The sequence below is a fragment of the Schistocerca piceifrons genome, chromosome 1 (genome assembly GCF_021461385.2).
Source record: "Schistocerca piceifrons isolate TAMUIC-IGC-003096 chromosome 1, iqSchPice1.1, whole genome shotgun sequence".
NCBI classification, from domain to species: Eukaryota; Metazoa; Arthropoda; class Insecta; order Orthoptera; family Acrididae; genus Schistocerca; species Schistocerca piceifrons.
In genome coordinates this window covers 1,074,598,736-1,074,619,567 of record NC_060138.1, presented here as the reverse complement: position 1 = coordinate 1,074,619,567, position 20,832 = coordinate 1,074,598,736, and the positions used below count along the sequence as shown (strand labels likewise).

The window sequence follows — 20,832 nt, the reverse complement described above, 5'->3', positions numbered from 1 at the left end:
GTCGCACACTTTAGATTTCCAGGTTGCAGCGGCTAGGTGATGGGCTGGAGCTTCTAAACGGCGATGGAAACCTTGATCGGCGTGTTGGGGAGCGTCCTCTCCAGCGGCTAGCTTGCGGCGATGGTGACCTACGTCGTCCTGCACCCATATCTTCTTGTTCATCTTCGGCGTCCCGGAGTTGGCGTCGGCTAAGATCGGTCTACTGTCTTCTGGCGCGGACACCATCAAATATCCGCCGCCTTTCTCGACAATAGCGCACTACATGTCCCGATCGTCTGCAATGGAAAAATATTGGTTGGTTATCCTGGGTCCTCCAGACGTCAGTCTTCTTTGGTGCTCAAACAGGTTCCTCATGCGGCATTGTAGGAACGTAACTGCGCCAGGGTCTCGACTTTTTCACCGTTTTAAAGAGCAATGAAGGACGAGAGATTGGGTTCAATGCCTGTTCCACTTCCGCCCTTATGACCTCTTGAAGCGTCTCGGTCTTTTGCTCGCCGTGCAATCCAAGTGCCTTCTGAATTGCCTCTCTCACTATCTGACGAAGAACACTTGTGAAATCAGTTGCTTCCTCCATCAACAGACATCGATACGGCGTTCGGAAGCCGTTCAAACTTCTTGCGTGTAATTATTTTTTGATGCAATGTCTCGATATACTGGCACCATTTTATGAAGTCGTCTGCTGTCGAAACCTCCTTTAGGAGTAGGGCTTGATACATGTCCTCAGCAATACCCTTCATGAGATATGCAACCCTATCTTCCTCCTTCATTCCAGGATCCATTATTTTACACAGCTCCAAGACGTCTTGAATGTAGGAGGCTGTAGTTTCTCCTGGACGCTGTGCCGTGCGCTTTAATTTATCTTCAGCCTTGCACTTCTGTCGTTGTGTGTTGCCGAAATACTTGCGCAGTTCCACTAGAATACTTCCCAGCTTATGAACTTCTCCTCGTTGTTCTCATACCATTGCTTGGCAGTGCCCTCCAAGTAGAAAAATACGTTAGTCAAACACACGGTGCCATCCCATTTGTTAAATTTTGCTGTACGCTCATACAGTATACCTTCAGCCACTTGTCTGGATATTGGCCATCGTCACCAGAGAACCCGGAAGGATGCCTCATGTGGTGGCACACAGTTGCTGTCATCGTAACGTCCTCTTCTTCTTGTATCCGGTAGACTGCGATCTTTTGAATATGTCTCGAACTCGGGTTTCTCGCCACGTAAACGGCGGCTCTGCCGTGGCCTGATGGGAGCCACTGTGTCGTCGATAATGTGCGCTATCACAAGTTCCAATACCCGGTGCCTCCACCAGACTGATTTCACGTAGAAGAAGGTGTAATTAGATGAATGACGAACGCTAACTTCACTTAACTTCAGCACTTGTACATACAAGAGCGCGGAGCGAACTGCCTCCGGCCGGAACACATATAGTATATATACAGCTACAGAATATTCCAGTACAATGATTGTTGACATCTGTGAATACTTCTAGAATGTACTCAAACCGAATACAGAAATCAAAACTGTACAGTCGAGATGAGTTTTGCACTCACGACCCTCTATGCAACACTTTAAGAGTCATAACCACTACACCACGGCGCTAGTCAGCTTCTGCGACAATATCGCAAATACCGTACATGAAAAAATGAAATAAATTAGATTTACGTCCGTGAAAACTTTTAACCCTCAAACAGTATGATTGTTGGAGACGAAATAGATGGTACACTCGGGTCAGATCCGACATGTCTTCGATGAAGTTTGTATGGATATATGTACACTGTAAGTATCATTATTTAATAATAAAAGTTTATTGAAAGAACGTTACACGACAAAAATCTTTTGTTATAAACGATTAGCCTTTAGTGGTCATCAAATCCAAATCAACACACCTACACAAAATGAAACACAATTCATGTCTTTTTTGACAAAACACAAAATAAAATAAAAAATGAAATGTTTCCAGAAATAGAAAGGAATACCGTAGCATAAAGGCCTATCTGTTTTTTCAATAGAATCAGGAGTCACACATCTAGTGCACAACATTGTTTTATGCTCAACGAGCACGCGTGAATGGCATGCAAGTTACGTCTTCTTCCTTGTGTCTGAAAATTCTCATTATGTGTGACGGTGGACTGTTCCTCACTGTTTCCTAAAAGCTAGGCAAATGTCAAATGACGTGCTCCCGAAATATGTGGCTTGGTCACTATGGATTTCGTCTAACCCCGTGGTTCCCAAAGTGGTCCAGGTAGACCCCCAGGGGTCCACGGGAGATCAGACGGGGTCCACGTTAAAAAAAAAAAAAAAAAAAAAAAGGGCTTCATAAGTTGTAAGTGGGGGGCCCACGAAAAATTTTAACCATCTTAATTTTTTTGAGTACCTGGTGTATTTTAAGAAGCCCGCGACTGCTACTTGTATAAACAAGCATATTCGATTAGATTAGATAAGTTTTTCGTTCCATAGATCCGTGTTGAGGAGATCCTCGTGGTTGTGGAACATGTCACTTTTTTTTTAAAGCTGAAATAACAATACTGATAGTATGAATATATACAATACATCATTTGTTTCTATTAAAAAATTCGTCAATGGAGTAGAAGGAGTTGGCCACTAGTAAGTCTTTCAGGCTCCTTTTAAACTGATCTTCATTTGTGACTAAATTTTTTATGTTTGCTGGCAAATTATATTCAGTACAACGCATGTAGAGACTTGCAAAGTGCCGCCCGCGCGCCCGGAATGCTTGCTTAGACGTCCAAAGGGACGAAATACGATTTGCGCCGTAATTGCAAGCTTCACTAATATAAACACGAATGCCAAGGACAAAACGTTACTCATTTGTTTCCGAAATTTTGAGAATGAAAATGTGAGTGAATCGATGTCAGTGGTTGCCAGTGCCGAAAAAAGAAAGTACCTGCCCATTTGTTATTCATATTTTTATTTTACATTGTTATCATTTTATATTTGTTATATTTGCGTGTAGTAGTTAAGTAACAAAAAGTAAATATTGAGAGGAGTATTATTCGATACTCCTATAAAAGAACAAAAAGCCAAGAAAGATCGAACTTCTAGTACTTTTTGTTACAAAAATGTTTATTTACGCGACAGTGGCGATTCATTAAAAGTGAGATGTATGATTGATCTGCATGTTTGTACATATGTCAGTGTCCTCGTAGTTGCTAATGCTAAACGACAAAAAAATATTTGGAAATGTATTAAAACGTAATTAATCAGAAAATATTTTATATTACAATAAAATAGGTTCAGCCTTTTTGTGAAAACCTCTATATGGGTGCTAAAGCACACGTGCAACGTAACGCATGTTCCCGCTATTAGCAAACACAAAGACTAAACTAAAGTGCGCGTCATTTATGGCGGCGGCCGAGTTTAGGTTCGTTCTGCCCATCTGACGTCACAAAACACAGTCAGCCAATGAACAGAGAACAACGTTGCCAGAGTTCGACTGCAATGCAGAGCACGGACGAGTGTCATCAGTTTTAGAAACTTTCAGTCATAAATAAAGTAATTGAACGAAAGCAGCGTCTTGATAGCAGACTTGCTTTTATAGAAAGTTTGGGAAAAGCATTCTTTATACCAATTGCTTCATATTCTATTAATTAATTAAACCAAACAAGCAATAAGCCTCCTAATTCAGGTGATAGCAAGGAAAGGTATTTGTATCATTCTCACTAACCAATTTTTCGCAATAAAGAACAGCGGTAATTGTTTATTTCCTATTGTACTTCGACGAAACGTGAGTAATTCATAGTCATACCAAAAGTGTTTGTCGGTATTTTGCATGATATTTTAAAGTCCTCTGGGAAATGTATTGATCGACGAGCTGCGATAGCGTAATGGTTAAAGTGTCGCCGGCACGGTAGCTCAGCGTGTTCGGTCAGAGAGTTAGCTACTCTCTGTAATAAAAAAAAAAACAAAGTGAACGGATCAACGAACAAACTAAAACCACAGTCTAACATAACAGTCGCGACACTTCGCCTCGATTTTGTTGCCTTCAGCGCCAGCAGCGCTCCAAGTGGCCGGTAGGTTGAACTGTGAGTTCGGCGCGATCGTGAAAGCGAATTTATACGATGGTTTTTACCATCGGAAGCGTTTGTAGCGCAATAAATTGCAGCAGCAATAGGCAGAAGACACCGCAGCTGTCTTTTTTTAGGTTTCCTAAGGATCCTGAGAGGTATATACCATCATGTTACTAAACTGTACCGTCAGCATTCACTTGCAGATGTATGTGTATAAATGATGAATGTTTCGTTTTAGGAGCAAAAAAAGTGGCTAGTTAATAGCAAACGAGAAGACCTTATGAAGAAAGAACCGGTTTACCTGTATAATAATACTAGGTTTTGTTCGCTACATTTCGAACAAAACCAGTTCATGAACGCAGACAATAACAAACTCGCGTAGAATGCAGTACCCACACTGTTTGACATTCCAAATAAGCCACCTCAACTGACGATGAAGCGGAAACTGCCACAAAGATTTGACAGTCAATCTAAAGCTGTAAAACAGTCCTATGACACAGAAGCAGCCAGTTCAACTCTCCATGTATTAGTGCCAGATTCGTGAGAATAGTCAACACAGACCTACTTTGACGATGAACTGGGTAGATTAAGTGCAGCTGTTCGTGTCTTACAAAAGCGTGTGAAGTGTCAGAATGTGCAGATCGCTAGATTTCGAGCGAAACTATTATGGGACAAGGAAAGTGCCTACAGACAGATTGTTTGAAAATTATTCAAATATTTGGTTTTTCGTGAAATGTAATGTAATCAGCTCATTATAATGTTTTCAGCATATTTCTCCCACTGTTTGTCAGTTGCTTGTCACACGTAGAATAATACAAAGATGAAGGTCGTACTTGTGGCAACAGGCGACAATGACAAACACAGTAGGCCTACAGAACGATAAACGAGCTGTCCATCGCTTTTGCATGTAGAGGTACATGTCTGTGCTTCTTACATGTGAATCTGTGTGTTTATATTCTTTTGATATCGACGTGGTAAGCTGCAATTCTGTCCAATGTCACAAGTGTTTCTTCACGAATGTATTGTAGCTTGCCACTCTATTCATGGTTTTTGTCCACACTTGCGCTTATTTTAGAATCATTTTTAGAAACATATATGCCTTCTGATACTACACAAACTCTTGGAGGCAAGAAACTAACTCAAATAATTCGGAAATTACGTAGGAAATGGATGCAAACAAACATTATGCTTACGACGCGTCTAACGTTCACCTTACCTGCCGCTTGCAGCGCTAGTGTCGCTCCATCTGTCAAACGGCAACAAATTTTACAGCAGTGAGTGTCACGACTGTTATGTTAGACTGTGCTAAAACTGTGTCGTCCGACGTCCGCCCTGAACAAATTCAACGAACAATACAGAACAAAATGAAATTAAAAGAAAAAAAACTCTGATAAAATTTAAAAAAAGTGTATGACTGCTAAGCGGAAGGTTCTGAGTTCAAACCTTGTTCGGTGCTTAATATTTTCTTTAATTGAAAACAATATCAAAGTTTATTACTTCATGAATTTTATTCGTTTTAATGTAATTTTTTGAAATTTCTAGTGGCAACTAAAATCGACCATATGGAAAGTATACGCTATGGACTTTAACCTCTGCAAACTCTTCAATATTTCGTGCAATGGTTTACTACATTTAATGCTGCACAATAACTGCATTGAACATCGAAACAAAATTAAGTCGTTTATGGGGGGAAGGTATCAGTCAAGAAGATGCGAAAAAAATAAAATTTTTGGGCCAAATAGTTTTTGTGAAATCGAATGATAAAGTGTGTCAAAGCAGTCGAAACACCATGTGTCTGCACAGGCGAGCAGTGCAATGATGACAAAATCGCGCACATCGCGGAATGCTGGGAGCACGTCTCTGTAGTAGCGAAAGGGTTAATGCGGCCGTGGTGGCTTTATTTCATAAACTGCGCGCTCCCCCTTCACGTAAGTTTGCGAACTATGTACTTATGGCGCTGTTTTTCTTGGCGCGTACAACTGGCAACGCAGCAATCTCCTGTGTCTGGGCGGGCATGCGTGAACCGCCAAAATAAAAGAATTGAACTATTGTTAACGAATGCCCCGCCAGGTTGACGAACCGTAGTCGATCACGCCACGTAATGCTCGACATTTTTGACGATCATATCAGTTTACACATGCCTTGCACAATACCAGTTTATTGTATACTGGGTTGTTCATAAACTTAGCGACATACTCACATGCCTTGCACAATACCAGTTTATTGTATACTGGGTTGTTCATAAACTTAGCGACATACTAAATTTATAATAAATAGCTTTTCAAGCTTCTTAGTCTTATTGTTTGTATTAATAATAAGAATCAGTACTAATCAATAAGGTGTTGCCCTTATTGAGTGTAGTACAACTAAATAATAATACAGTCCACTAATAAAGAGAATCTATGCTTATGAAAAGAGACACTGGTCTCGTGAATTAGGTATATATTTTTTTTAATCATTAATTAAAAACCAGCTATTTAATCTCGTGGCTGCTAAAGTGTCGACGATTAAACAATGGGTCTTAACAGTTTATTGCTTTCAATAATTAAAAACAGTTTTTCCGCTGGCCTTTTGGTTTCCTTGCAATAATTAATTCTATTCTATTCTGTTAAAATAGCCATATCCTTTTAAAATCGCCTCATGATTACAAAAACATTTTCTTCTTTACAGGTTACAACTGATACGAAAAATGGCCGAATGTAAGAAGAAATGTCGACAATACAGGTTGATTACTTGAAATTTGGTTTTCTTCCATCAAAAGCACACAAACGATCGCCCATATGTGTTTTAGGCAACAATGTTTGGAAGAATGACTCTGAAACCATCGAAGCTCGAAGATCATCTAAGAAGGTATCAACCTGATGATGTAGGTAAAGATTTGAAATACTTTCAAACACTGAACGAAAAATATTAAAAGAGACCCACCGTGGACAGTCGGTTCGCTTCGACATCTCAGAGTAACAATGATGGCATGCAGGTATCTTACAACATCTCAGAAAGCCACACACTATCATTGTTGTTGTTGTGGTCTTCAGACCAGAGACTGGTTTGATGCAGCTCTCCATGCTACTTTGTCCTGTGCAAGCTTCTTCATCTCCCAATACCTACCGAAACCTACATCCTTATGAATCTGTTTGTTGTATTCATCTCTTGGTCTCCCTCTACGATTTTTACACTCCACACTGCCCTCCAATACTAAATTACTGATCCTTGACGCCTCAGAATATGTACGATGAACTGATCCCTTCTTCTGGTCAAGTTGTGCCACAAATTTCTCTTCTCCCCAATTTTGTTCAATACCACCTCATTAGTTATGTGGCCTATCCATTTAATATTTAGCATTCTTTGTACAGAAAGCAGATGGCAGTTATAAGAGTCGAGGGACATGAAAGGGAAGCAGTGGTTTGGAAGGGAGTGAGACAGGATTGTAGCCTATCCCAGTTGCTATTCAATCTGTATATTGAGCAAGCAGTAAAGGAAACAACAGAAAAATTCGGAGTAGGAATTAAAATCCATGGAGAAGAAATAAAAATTTTGAGGTTCGCCAATGACATTGTAATTCTGTCAGAGACAGCAAAGGACTCGGAAGAGCAGTAGAACAGAATTGACAGTGTCTTGAAAGGAGGGTATAAGATGAACATCAAAAAAAGCAAATCGAAGATAATAGAATTGGGGAGAAGAGTAGTTTGTGGCACAACTTGACTAGAAGAAGGGATCGGTTGGTAGGACATGTTCTAAGGCATCAAGGGATCACCAATTTAGTACTGGAGGGCAGCGTGGAGGGTAAAAATTGTAGAGGGAGACCAAGAGATGAATACACTAAGCAGATTCAGAAGGATGTAGGCTGCAGTAGGTACTGGGAGATGAAGAAGCTTGCACAGGATAGAGTAGCGTGGAGAGCTACATCAAACCAGTCTCAGGACTGAAGACCACAACAACAACAACATTCTTGTGTAGCACCACATTTTGAAAGCTTCTATTCTCTTCTTGTCTAAACTATTTATCGTCCACGTTTAACTTCCATACGTGTCTACACTCCATACAAATACTTTCACAAACGACTTCCTGACACTTAAATCTATACTCGATGTTAACAAATTTCTCTTCTTCAGGAACGCTTTCCTTGCCATTGACAGAGTATTCCAGTAAACATTGTAAAAAGCTTTCTCTAAGTCTACAAATGCTAGAAACGTAGGTTTGCCCTTCCTTAATCTATTTTCTAAGATACGTCGTAGGGTCAGCATTGCCTCACGTGTTGCAACATTTCTACGGAATCCAAACTGATCTTCCCCGAGGTCGGCTTCTATCAGTTTTTCCATTCGTCTGTGAAGAATTCGCGTTAGTATTTTGCAGCTGTGGCTTATTGAACTGATAGTTCGGTAATTTTCACATCTGTCAACACCTGCTTTCTTTAGGATTGGATTTATTACATTCTTCTTGAAGTCTGAGGGTATTTCGCTTGTCTCATTCATCTTGCTCACCACATGGCAGAGATTTGTCAGGACTGCCTCTCCCAAGGCCGTCAGTAGTTCCAATGGAATGTTGTCTACTCCGGGGGCCTTGTTTCGACTTAGGTTTTTCAGTGCTCTGTCAAACTCTTCACGCAGTATCATATCTCCCATTTCAACTTCATCTACATCCTCTTCCATTTCCACAATATTGTCCTCAAGTACGTCGCCCTTGTATAGACCCTCTATAACTCCTTCCACCTTTCTGCTTTCCCTTCTTTGCTTAGAACTGTGTTGTCATCAAAGCTCTTGATGTTGATGCAAGTGGTTCTCCTTTCTCCAAAGGTCTCTTTAATTTTCCTGCAGGCAGTATCTATCTTACCCCTAGTGAGATAAGCATCTACATCCTTACATTTGTCCTCTAGCCATCCCTGCTTAGCCATTTTGCACTTCCTTTTGATAACATTTTTGAGACGTTTGTATTCCTTTTTGCCTGCTTCATTTACTGCATTTTTATATTTTCTCCTTTCATCAATTAAATTCGATATTTCTTCTGTCACTCAAGGGTTTCTACTAGCCCTCGTCTTTTTACCTATTTGATCCTCTGCTGCCTTCACTATTTCATCCCTCAAAGCTACCCATTCTTCTTCTACTGTATTTCTTTCCCCCATTCCTGTCACTTGTTATGCTCTCCCTGAAACTCTGTACAACCTCTGGTTCTTTCAGTTTATCCAGGTCCCATCTCCTTAAATTCCCACCTTTTTGCAGTTTCTTCAGTTTTAATCTACAGTTCATAACCAATAGATTGTGGCCAGAGTCCACATCTGCCTCTGGAAATGTTTTACAATTTAAAACTTGGTTCCTAAATCTCTGTCTTACCATTATATAATGTATCTGAAACCTTCCAGTATCTCCAGGCTTCTTCCATGTATACAACCTTCTTTCATGATTCTTGAACCAAGTGCTAGCTATGATCAAGTTGAGCTCTGTGCAAAATTCTACGAGGCGGTTTCCTCTTTCATTTCTTAGCCCCAATCCATATTCACCTACTATGTTTCCTTCTCTCCCTTTTCCTACTGATGAATTGCAGTCACCCATGACTATTAAATTTTCGTCTCCCTTCTCCACCTGAATAATTTATTTTATCTCATCATACATTTCATCAATTTCTTCGTCATCTGCAGAGCTAGTTGGCATATAAACTTGTTCTACTGTGGTAGGCTTGGGCTTCGTATATCTTGGCCACAATACTGCGTTCACTATGCTGTTTATAGTAGCTTACCCGCATTCCTACTTTTTATTCATTATTAGACCTACTCCTGCATTACCCTTATTTGATTTTGTATTTATAATCCTGTATTCACCTGAGCAGAAGTCTTGTTCCTCCTGCCACCGAACTTCACTAATTCCCACTATATCTAACTTTAACCTATTCATTTCCCTTTTTAAATTTTCTAACCTACCTGCCAAATTAAAGGATCTGACATTTCACGCTCCGATCCGTAGAACGCCAGTTTTCTTTCTCCTGATGACAATGTCCTCCTGAGTAGTCCCGCCCGCAGATCCGAATGGGTTACTATTTTACCTCCGGAATATTTTACCCAAGAGGACGCCATCATCATTTAATCATACAGTAAAGCTGCATGCCCTCGGGAAAAATTACGGCTGTAGTTTCCCCTTGCTTTCAGCCGTTCGCAATACCGGAACAGCAAGGCCATTTTGGTTAGTGTTACAAGGCCAGATCAGTCAATCATCCAGACTGTTGCCCCTGCAACTATTGAAGAGGCTGCTGTCACTCTTCAGGAATCAGGAATCACATGTTTGTCTGGCCTCTCAACAGATACCCCACCGTTTTGGTTGCACCTGCGGTACGGCTATCTGTATCACTGAGGCACACAAGCCTCCACCAACGGAAAGGTCCATGGTTCATGGAGGGGACACACCATCGGCGAATCGTTAATTTTAGCCGCCATTGAAAAGGTTTTAAAACTGTTTTTCACAAGCCTCCATTTGACGTACTCAAAAGAATTCCTTTAAGTAACAACGCTGTACAAAGACGTATTCATGAAATGAGTTTTGTTTTGAAAACTTCTTGTGTGATTATCTGCAAACCACTTATTTTTTAATTCAGAAGGACGAGTCGACTTTACCTGTTGTTGTTGTGGTCTTCAGTCCTGAGACTGGTTTGATGTAGCTCTCCATGCTACTCTATCCTGTGCAAGCTCCTTCATCTCCCAGTACCTACTGCAGCCTACATCCTTCTGAATCTGCTTAGTGTATTCATCTCTTGGTCTCCCTCTATGATTTTTACCCTCCACGCTGTCCTCCAACACTAAATTGGTGACCCCTCGATGTCTCAGAACATGTCCTACCAACCTATCCCTTCTTCTAGTCAAGTTGACACAAACTCCTCTTCTCCCCAATTCTATTCAATGCCTCCTCATTAGTTATGTGATCTACCCATCTAATCTTCAACATTCTTATGTAGCACCACATTTCGAAAACTTCTATTCTCTTCTTGTCTAAACTTTTTATCGTCCATGTTTCACTTCCATACATGGCTACACTCCATACAAATACTTTCAGAAACGACTTCCTGACATTTAAATCTATACTCGTTGTTAACAAATTTTTCTTCTTCAGAAGCGCTTTCCTTGCCATTGCCAGTCTACATTTTATATCCTCTCTACTTCGACATCATCAGTTATTTTGCTCCCCAAATAGCAAAACTCCTTTACTACTTTAAGTGTCTCATTTCCTAATCTAATTCCCTAGGCATCACCCGACTTAATTCGACTACATTCCATTATCCTCGTTTTGCTTTTGTTGATGTTCATCTTATACCCTCCTTTCAAGACATGTCCATTCCGTTCAACTGCTCTTTCTAGTCCTTTGCTGTCTCTGACAGAATTACAATGTCATCGGCGAACCTCAAAGTTTTTATTTCTTCTCCATCGATTTTAAAACCTACTCCGGATTTTCTTTTTGTTTCCTTTATTGCTTGCTCAATATACAGATTGAATAACATCGGGGATAGGTTACAACCCTGTCTCACTCCCTTCCCAACCACTGCTTCCCTTTCATGTCCCTCGACTCTTATAACTGCCATCTGCTTTCTCTAAAAATTGTAAATAGTCTTTAGTTCCCTGTATTTTACCCCTGCCACCTTCAGAATTTGAAAGAGAGTATTCCAGTAAACATTGTAAAAAGCTTTTTCTAAGTCTACAAATGCTAGAAACGTAGGTTTGCCCTTCCTTAATCTATTTTCTAAGATAAGTCATAGGGTCAGTATTGCCTCACGTGTTGCAACATTTCTACGGAATCCAAACTGATCTTCCCCGAGGTCGGCTTCTATCAGTTTTTCCATTCGTCTGTGAAGAATTCGCGTTAGTATTTTGCAGCTGTGGCTTATTAAACTGATAGTTCGGTAATTTTCACATCTGTCAACACCTGCTTTCTATGGGATTGGAATTATTATATTTTTTTGAAGTCTGAGGGTATTTCGCCTGTCTAATACATCTTGCACATCAGGTGGTAGAGTTTTGTCAGGACTGGCTCTCCCAAGGCTGTCAGTAGTTCTAATGGAATGTTGTCTACTCCGGGAGCCTTGTTTTGACTTAGGTCTTTCAGTGCTCTGTCAAACTCTTTACGCAGTATCATATCTCCCATTTCATCTTCATCTACATCCTCTTCCATTTCCACAACATTGTCCTCAAGTACGTCGCCCTTGTATAGACCCTCGATATACTCCTTCCACCTTTCTGCTTTCCCTTCTTTGCTTAGAACTGTGTTGTCATCAAAGCTCTTGATGTTGATGCAAGTGGTTCTCCTTTCTCCAAAGGTCTCTTTAATTTACCTGCAGGCAGTATCTATCTTACCCCTAGTGGGATTAACCTCTACATCCTTACATTTGTCCTCTAGCCATCCCTGCTTAGCCATTTTGCACTTCCTTTTGATAACATTTTTAAGACGTTTGTATTCCTTTTTGCCTGCTTCATTTACTGCATTTTTATATTTTCTCCTTTCATCAATTAAATTCGATATTTCTTCTGTCACCCAAGGGTTTCTACTAGCCCTCGTCTTTTTACCTATTTGATCCTCTGCTGCCTTCACTATTTCATCCCTCAAAGCTACCCATTCTTCTTCTACTGTATTTCTTTCCCCCATTCCTGTCACTTGTTATGCTCTCCCTGAAACTCTGTACAACCTCTGGTTCTTTCAGTTTATCCAGGTCCCATCTCCTTAAATTCCCACCTTTTTGCAGTTTCTTCAGTTTTAATCTACAGTTCATAACCAATAGATTGTGGCCAGAGTCCACATCTGCCTCTGGAAATGTTTTACAATTTAAAACTTGGTTCCTAAATCTCTGTCTTATCATTATATAATGTATCTGAAACCTTCCAGTATCTCCAGGCTTCTTCCATGTATACAACCTTCTTTCATGATTCTTGAACCAAGTGCTAGCTATGATCAAGTTAAGCTCTGTGCAAAATTCTACAAGGCGGTTTCCTCTTTCATTTCTTAGCCCCAATCCATATTCACCTACTATGTTTCCTTCTCTCCCTTTTCCTACTGGTGAATTCCAGTCACCCATGACTATTAAATTTTCGTCTCCCTTCACTACCTGAATAATTTATTTTTTCTCATCATACATTTCATCAATTTCTTCGTCATCTGCAGAGCTAGTTGGCATATAAACTTGTACTACTGTAGTAGGTGTGGGCTTCGTGTCTATCTTGGCCACAATAATAAGTTCACTATGCTGTTTGTAGTAGCTTACCCGCACTCCTATTTTTTTGTTCATTATTAAACCTACTCTTGCGTTACCCCTATTTGATTTTGTATTTATAACCCTGTATTCGCCTGACCAAAAGTCTTGTTCCTCCTGCCACCGAACTTCACTAATTCCCACTATATCTAACTTTAACCTATTCATTTCCCTTTTTAAATTTTCTAACCTACCTGCCCGATTAAGGGATCTGACATTCCACGCTCCGATCCGTAGAACGCCAGTTTTCTTTCTCCTGATAACGAAGTCCTCTTGAGTAGTTCCCGCCCGGAGATCCGAATGGGGGACTATTTTACCTCCGGAATATTTTACCCAAGAGGACACCATCATCATTTAATCATACAGTAAAGCTGCATGCCCTCGGGAAAAATTACGGCTGTAGTTTCCCCTTGCTTTCAGCCATTCGCAATACCGGAACAGCAAGGCCATTTTGGTTAGTGTTACAAGGCCAGATCAGTCAATCATCCAGACTGTTGCCCCTGCAACTACTGAAGAGGCTGCTGTCCCTCTTCAGGAATCACATGTTTGTCCGGCCTCTCAACAGATACCCCTCCGTTGTGGTTGCACCTACGGTATGGCTATCTGTATCATTAAGGCACGCAAGCCTCCCCACCAACGGCAAGGTCTATGGTTCATGTTTGCCGGGGGGGGGGGGGGGGGAGGGGTTTACCTGATAAAGAGGCATTATTAGTGGCATGTTTTGGATTTGTTATGGACGAAGAAATCCATGAAGAGCTGCTTTTCGCAAAAACTTTGAAAACGGACACTAAAGGCGAATCAATATTTAATGTTCTGAGTGATTTTTTTAAGGAAAAATCGATTCCATTTACAAACATTAATTCGGTGGTAGCAGATGGAGCTCCTGCCACGTTCGAGCGACTTCGTGGGGTAATGCGCCATCTTAAAAGAATGATAACCAGGACTAACTAGACTGTGCCACCCGCTGACAATACCTTGTAGCGAAAAATTTGTATCATAAATTGCACCAATCGCTTCAATTTGTGATTAACGCAGTTAACAAAATAAGAAGCAATGCGTCGAATATTCGTTTATTTGCACTATTGTGTGATGAAAATGATGAAGATTTCCAACGATTGCTCTTACATACTGAAGTACGCTGGTTGTCGAAAGGTGCATGTTTATCTAGATTTTACTCACTTTTTAAATCAATTATAGAATTTCTGGAAACTAAAGATCCAAATTTAAAAGAAAATCTGATCAAATTTAAAGCAGACATTGCGTGTTTGACAGATTTGTTCAACAAATTTAATGAAGTTAACTTGCAGTTACAAGGGGACAGCCTAAATTTAATAAAAATGAGGGGTGTAATTTCGGCTTTTCTTGGTAAATTGAAATTTATCAAGCAAAATATTAGTCGGCACGAATTCTCCCCGGTTCCAAACTTATCACATGCAGAATGTCTTGATGAGGGTATTCAGACATATGCTCAACAAATTACCCTGCATGATGACTTCAAAAATAGATTTGAAAATATTCTGACAATGGAAATACCACCATGGCTCATAAATCCGTTTGATCAAACGGAAGTGGCCATTATGGTATTACTAGAGCTTAACACCAATGAGGAGCTGAAGGTGAAATTTAAGAACGGCTATCAAACATTTTGGCTGCAGGCAGAAATACCCGAAAAATATCCTGGGCTGTGGGAAACAGCGAGAAAATTTTCGGTAGCGTTCCTTTCGTCATATCTTGTCGAAAAAAGTTTTAGTTACCAACCTATTAACAAAAAAAAGGAGCAGACTGAACATCACAGAACGGGGAGATTTGAGGTTATTCCTTACAAAACTGAAGCCAAATATTGATAATTTGCTGTCAATTCAAGTAGATTCGCCTCATTAAAATTATGACTATTTTTAAATTGTTTGTTGATGTTTTGTCTATTGTTGTTTAGTACGTTGTCAACGTTTATTTTTTATGATATTAAGTATATAATCGTAAGTATTATTTTATTAAATAGGACACAAGAAAATGTGCTATTTTTCTTTTTATTTTTACCACTCCGAATTTAGTGTTGGGACTCGTCTGTGACATTTTTAGGAGTTTTGGGACTATAGTAGGTGGAAATGTAGCAGCAGGGGGTCTACTGAAAAAAGTAAAACTTTGAAAGTGGTCTACGAGGGAAAAAGTTTGGGAACCTCTACCTCTGGCCTAACCCAACGCGAGATTTTCTAGGGACGTTGCTCTTGCACGTACTGGGAATGAATCTTGGTTCGCATTGCTTTTGAATAAAACTAAACTGTTCACAGCTGCAATGTGAACATTCCGAAGAAGTATCTCAATGGCCACCTTCGGGATTGGTAGTCTTGTCTTTGCAGAGTTTGTCCAGCACATCCACCTCACATTTTGTTAGGTTTTAGAATTCAACAATCTCTGGGATGCTTGACTTATCGCTTATTGTTCCATTGTAGTGCATTGTTAACATTAGGGTAACATTTTTGTTCTCTTTAGGGGTGAAAGAAACCAAAATTTTGTTGTCATGATAGACGGACTGTTCAGTTCCATCCGCGACCGATGACAACATGGATAGTGGTATTTCACGCTTATTTTTACGTAGTGTACCGACTAACGTAAGTTTTCTCTCAAGACAGTTTCTCTGCCAACTCATGTGAAGTGAACCATTTATCAATTGTCACATTTCGATTGCTCCCTGTCTCTGAGTCAGTAAGTCTGAGAATATACTGAGCCGGTATGGATAAATCATCCTTTCTGTTTGTTCGCTATTTTCTAATGCATGGGACGCCTGAAATGAAATAGGACGCTCTGGTGTCGGACGATGAAACTATTTTTGGACTGTACTTAACAGGTTTTGATGGTATAAACATTCTGAAGGTACACTGACCATGGAAACAGTAATGTTCTATCCACTTCAAATACTCTGAGGGGCTATAATACTGCAAACAATGACTTACAAGAGTATCTTATATTTTCCAAAAAGCAGCAAATTTATCTGTAGCCTTCCTCAAATCCCCATTACTTTTATCATCGAATTTAAAATTCTGTAGAAGGAATGTAACTCTTGTCTGCGACAAAGCACAACTAAAGATCTGTGGTCCATACATCTCGGAAAACATATCTTGGCATAAGCCAGAATCTTTCAAGACACTGGTCATGAACTGGAAACTAAAGAAAGATTTTATCTCAGTTACGTCTGTCGGATGTATGCTGGGGTCACTGTATGAGTGTCCTGTTTCGTTATTAGTATGGCGGACGACGTTTTCTATAATTTCAACTCTCTTAAAAAGTAATAATAATGTTTTGTCGACTGTAATACCTCGTGCCTTCCCTTTAGGTCCAGGCAGGTGAGTAATCACATTTGAAGAAGGATTCGTGAATATTTTGAACGTAAAGGTTCGTCGGTTGAGATTGTATGCTCGTCCATACCTAACTTTTATTTTCTGTTCCTTCTTCTTTACTCCTACATCTTTCACCCACTTCATCAGAGTCGAAAATATTTTCTTGTATATCTTCTTCTTCCATACCACTGTTCATAAGATTTCCATCGTCAGATTCTGAGACAGACCCTTCTAGGTCAGGGTCACTGTCCTCTTGGGCCTGAAGGATCCTCCCGGCGATGTAACTCAGCTAGAACTGCCTCAGTTGTATGTAACTGTTGTATCCAAGCCATTTTCGTGTCAAAACTGTGAAAAAGATTCATAGCAAAGTTCGTAACATTACTGCTACAGTCGTGTCGGATACAACCCTGATAACACGTAGCAAGCCAAGGCCACTTACACGATAACTAAAATCGCTCCAACAGCCATCGCACGACTGGCTAGTAGGATTCCTGGGTAGCTCGACTTCTGCACTGATCGGGTAGAGTAGAGTAGAGTAGGGTAGAGTAGAGCGAAACTGACCCGTTGGGTCAGATTTGACCCACACGGTACCGGGTGAGGGTTAAGTTCTTCAAAATCGTAAAGAAGTTTCTTTGCGGAAAGAAAAGTATATGTTCCCTAACGTTTCCCCAGGAAAAGAGTACTAGATGCTTCCGACGGATGTACTCTCATTACCAAGCATCAGTGTGGTAGTGAGTGAAATACTTTGCGGAAGTTAAGGACTTTTGCATTTGCCAGATTATGTTGATTCACAGCTTTCAGGGTGTCATATGAGAAAAGCAAGAGTTGGATTTACAAGTCCACTGTTTTTTAAATCCGTGTTGGTTGGTTTTGAGGAGGCCATTCTGTCTCTAGCTATCTTGTTTTTTTGGAGAACAAAATAAGTTTCTACGACAGGTGGATGATAGTGATACTGGACAGTAGTTTTTGGTTCACATGTGCCGCCCGTCTTGTAGTGCTGTAGTGCGTTCTTTGAACCACCAACCCTACTTTTTTGTTTGAGAATCTATTGTACATTACAGTTAAATGAAAGGCTAACTCAGCTGCAATTTCTGTATAGAAACTTATAGGGATTCCGTTGGACCCTGGAGTCTTGTTCAATTTCAGCAGTTTCTCATAATCACTGTGCTGGAAGAATCAAAGTGGGGTGATATTCCTGGTTCTTGTACAGAATCATTTAAAAATTAAGTTAAATATTTCTACTTTTATTTCTAAAACAGTCTGTGCCAGTAATGAGGCATCACCAGTGGTGATAATCAAGAAAGGTAGTGGTATTATCTGGAAGATTTTAAGGCTTTCAGTTTTCATGTTACTTTGTATACTTATCCAGTTCCTTGACCAGATGACCTGTTTTCAAAACAGAAAGTCAGTGACTGAACGTGAAAATACAGTAGGTTTATGATGTGTTACCCAAAATTTCCGAGAACATCCCCACAAAAATCAGAAAACTTACCTTACATCCTAATTTCACTGTCACCTTCAAGCTAGTATCGTCATGCTTGAATGCACCACTTCCAGCAATTTTCCTACAGCATTGCTGGAAATATGTTGGCCAAATCATATTCAAACAGTTGTGATCTAGTGGCCAATCAAGAAACAGTCCTGTGTTTCGGAACAGTTGAGAATATCTTTTTTTTAATTTTTTTGGCCACAGCTTGCTATGGTGATAGTTTGTTCAGTAGATATTTCCAAGATAATGCTAAACACATTAAATACAACCAGCTGGGTTGGTATATATGACACAATTTATAAACTTAAAATGAGATTTATTGACTTTCTTCAAGATCTCACAAACATAATTCTTCTGAGTGGGGTATAGCAAAAGGTCCAATAAACACAATTGAACGGTACAGTCGAGTTATTCAATGTGAAATACTAGAGAGAATCTATGACAGCTCTTTTTTCTCTGTATGGGGACGAACTCCATCGCCAGTCCCTAGGTGCTCCAATATTTTTAATTCTTGGACGATGAAGAGAGACTTTTTTGTATTCGGGTGGATGCCTGTGGTCTTACTCCAACTCAAAACAGTTATTAGGTGGCTTACATATTCTTCAAATGTCTTCGAAAAAATGATAATGCCATGCATATAATGAGAGACATGTCATCGATTTAAGGAGTCGCAGCAGGTTGTCCATAATAAGTTCAAAGGTGGCTGAAACATTACATAACCCAATCGGCATGTCTTTGAAATCACAGAGGTGGCAAGATGTTATCTAGGCAGTCTTTTCTCGGTCAGCTTTGCCAACCTCGATTTGCCAGTAGCCTATTTGCATGTCTACAGCTGAGAAATACTTTGCTACACGGCAATGCGTAGACATCTCTTTTGTGGTTTTGTTCAAACATCGATAGTCGACGCAGAATCTCCCTGTGTCGTCCTTGTTGAGAAGGTCCACAGGAGAGAACCAAACGACTCTCCGAAGGTTCAATGATGTCATCTTGCAGCATCTACTCCATTTCCTCTCGGCATTTTGTCTCGTTCAGTCGGAAAAACGCTATACAAGCGCTAGCTATTTGGTGGATGATCCCCAGTGTTGATATAGTGTTTTACCGTATGCCGTCTGGTCTGTCTTTTCTCCTCTTCAGCGCTGAAAGCACCTGGAAATTGCCGCAGAATGACTAACAGTCGCTGACGTTGTTCCTTGGTCGGGAGAGATCCTGCTGGCAGTTCGGCAGTAGCTTCCTCCACTGCATGGAGCACAAATCTTCATTGATATCACTGAGGTATCCATCCTGGACTGGTTCAGCTGTTCCCACGTGCATGCTTTTAGAGACGACTTGTGGCTGCTCATGACAGTGATTCGAAGTTATCCTTGACCACCTCCAATGCTTATGATCGCAGCTGATATGTAGACTTCTCTTTTGAGCCCGAGTAGTTATTGCAATAACAACAGCTTCACAATTTAACTGAGCTTCTAGATCGGCGAATGGAACTCATCTCACTGTTGATGGCAATAACAATATCTTTAATTGCAGACAGATGCCCGGACCATCATTGTCATTAGTGCCTGTTGGAATAGCTTCGTCAGTATGAAGCTCTTATCTTCCTCAGTCTATGATTGCTTACGGTGAGTACAAGAAGTCCCATCTGAGAATAATATTTTAACACCCGCTTCTGTAGCCGTGGTCATTAACGCACGTCTGTGCGGTGGCGCTCAACTCAGAAGCAATCCGATTCAAATCCTGGTGATGAATGAAATTTACACTGACAGTGTTTGTCTGGCAAGGGGAGGAGAGATGGCGGCGCAATGTTGCTGATCACCAATCTTTGCGCCAATGCCCTAGATAAAATAGTAAACCTCTCTGCAGCAGCCGGCCGGTGTGGCCGAGCGGTTCTAGGCGCTTCAGTCTGGAACCGCGCGACCGCTACGGTCGCAGGTTCGAATCCTGCCTCGGGTATGGATGTGTGTGATGTCCTTAGGTTAGTTAGGTTTAAGTAGTTCTAAGTTCTAGGGGACTGATGACCTCAGCAGTTAAGTCCCATAGGGCTCAGAGCCATTTGAACCATTTGAGCCATGACACAACTCTCACATATCCACGAGGAAATGGGCCAATGAGCGTGGAAGAAGTATACCTTTCCGGCCGGTGGGTGAATCCACCCCATGGGATATCCCAGCCAACAAGGCCATATGACATTTACATTTTTACATTATGATTATCATCTGTTAAAACGACAAATTCGAAGTGCTTTGTTGTGTCATTACAGTTATTCTTGCAACAAATGTTTCTGTCGGCTGGAAATATTTCCCATTTGCGTCCTTCAGCGCAATCGCTTTTGCTTTGCAGAACATAGTCATCTTTAGCTGCTGACGATAAGCATTCGACATAACTGAAAAGGAAGCCCCTGAGTCGACTACAGCCTGGACAGGCTGGCCGTTGATAATGATGTCGATGTGATATCGCATATATTGGCCTGTCCGGAAAAGTTCGGCGCACGAATTGTCAATTTTTGAAGTTTTATTCAAACTGCAGCTAGGCAGTAGAGGCCAACCCAATCGATGTTCTAATCAAGTAGGCTGCTGGACGGTTTTGTTAATATTACGATGACAAAACGCTCCGGTTCAAATGGCTATGAGCACTATGGGACTTAACTGCTGTGGTCATCAGTCCCTAGACCTTAGAACTACTTAAACCTAACTAACCTAAGGACATCACACACATCCATGCCCGAAGCAGGATTCGAACCTGCGACTGTAGCGGTCGCGCGGGTCCAGACTATAG

General features: G+C 40.7%; 1 protein-coding gene across 1 annotated transcript; it reads left to right on the top strand.

The window, feature by feature from the left end:
* Window positions 1-6,832: 6,832 nt before the first annotated feature.
* LOC124777761 (zinc finger BED domain-containing protein 5-like) lies at window positions 6,833-15,083 on the top strand. The gene is made up of 2 exons (XM_047253267.1): window positions 6,833-6,893; window positions 14,437-15,083. The coding sequence occupies exons 1-2, from the start codon at window positions 6,833-6,835 to the stop codon at window positions 15,081-15,083; spliced, it is 708 nt and encodes a 235-aa protein (XP_047109223.1).
* The last annotated feature ends 5,749 nt before the right edge of the window (window positions 15,084-20,832 follow it).

Excerpts from the sequence above, each read along its gene's own strand:
- LOC124777761 (XM_047253267.1), top strand. The coding sequence starts at position 6,833 with ATGACTCTGAAACCATCGAAGCTCGAAGATCATCTAAGAAGGTATCAA. Across the intron at positions 6,894-14,436 it reads GTATCAACCTGATGATGTAG|AATTTCTGGAAACTAAAGAT; the intron begins GTAAAGATTTGA and ends AATCAATTATAG.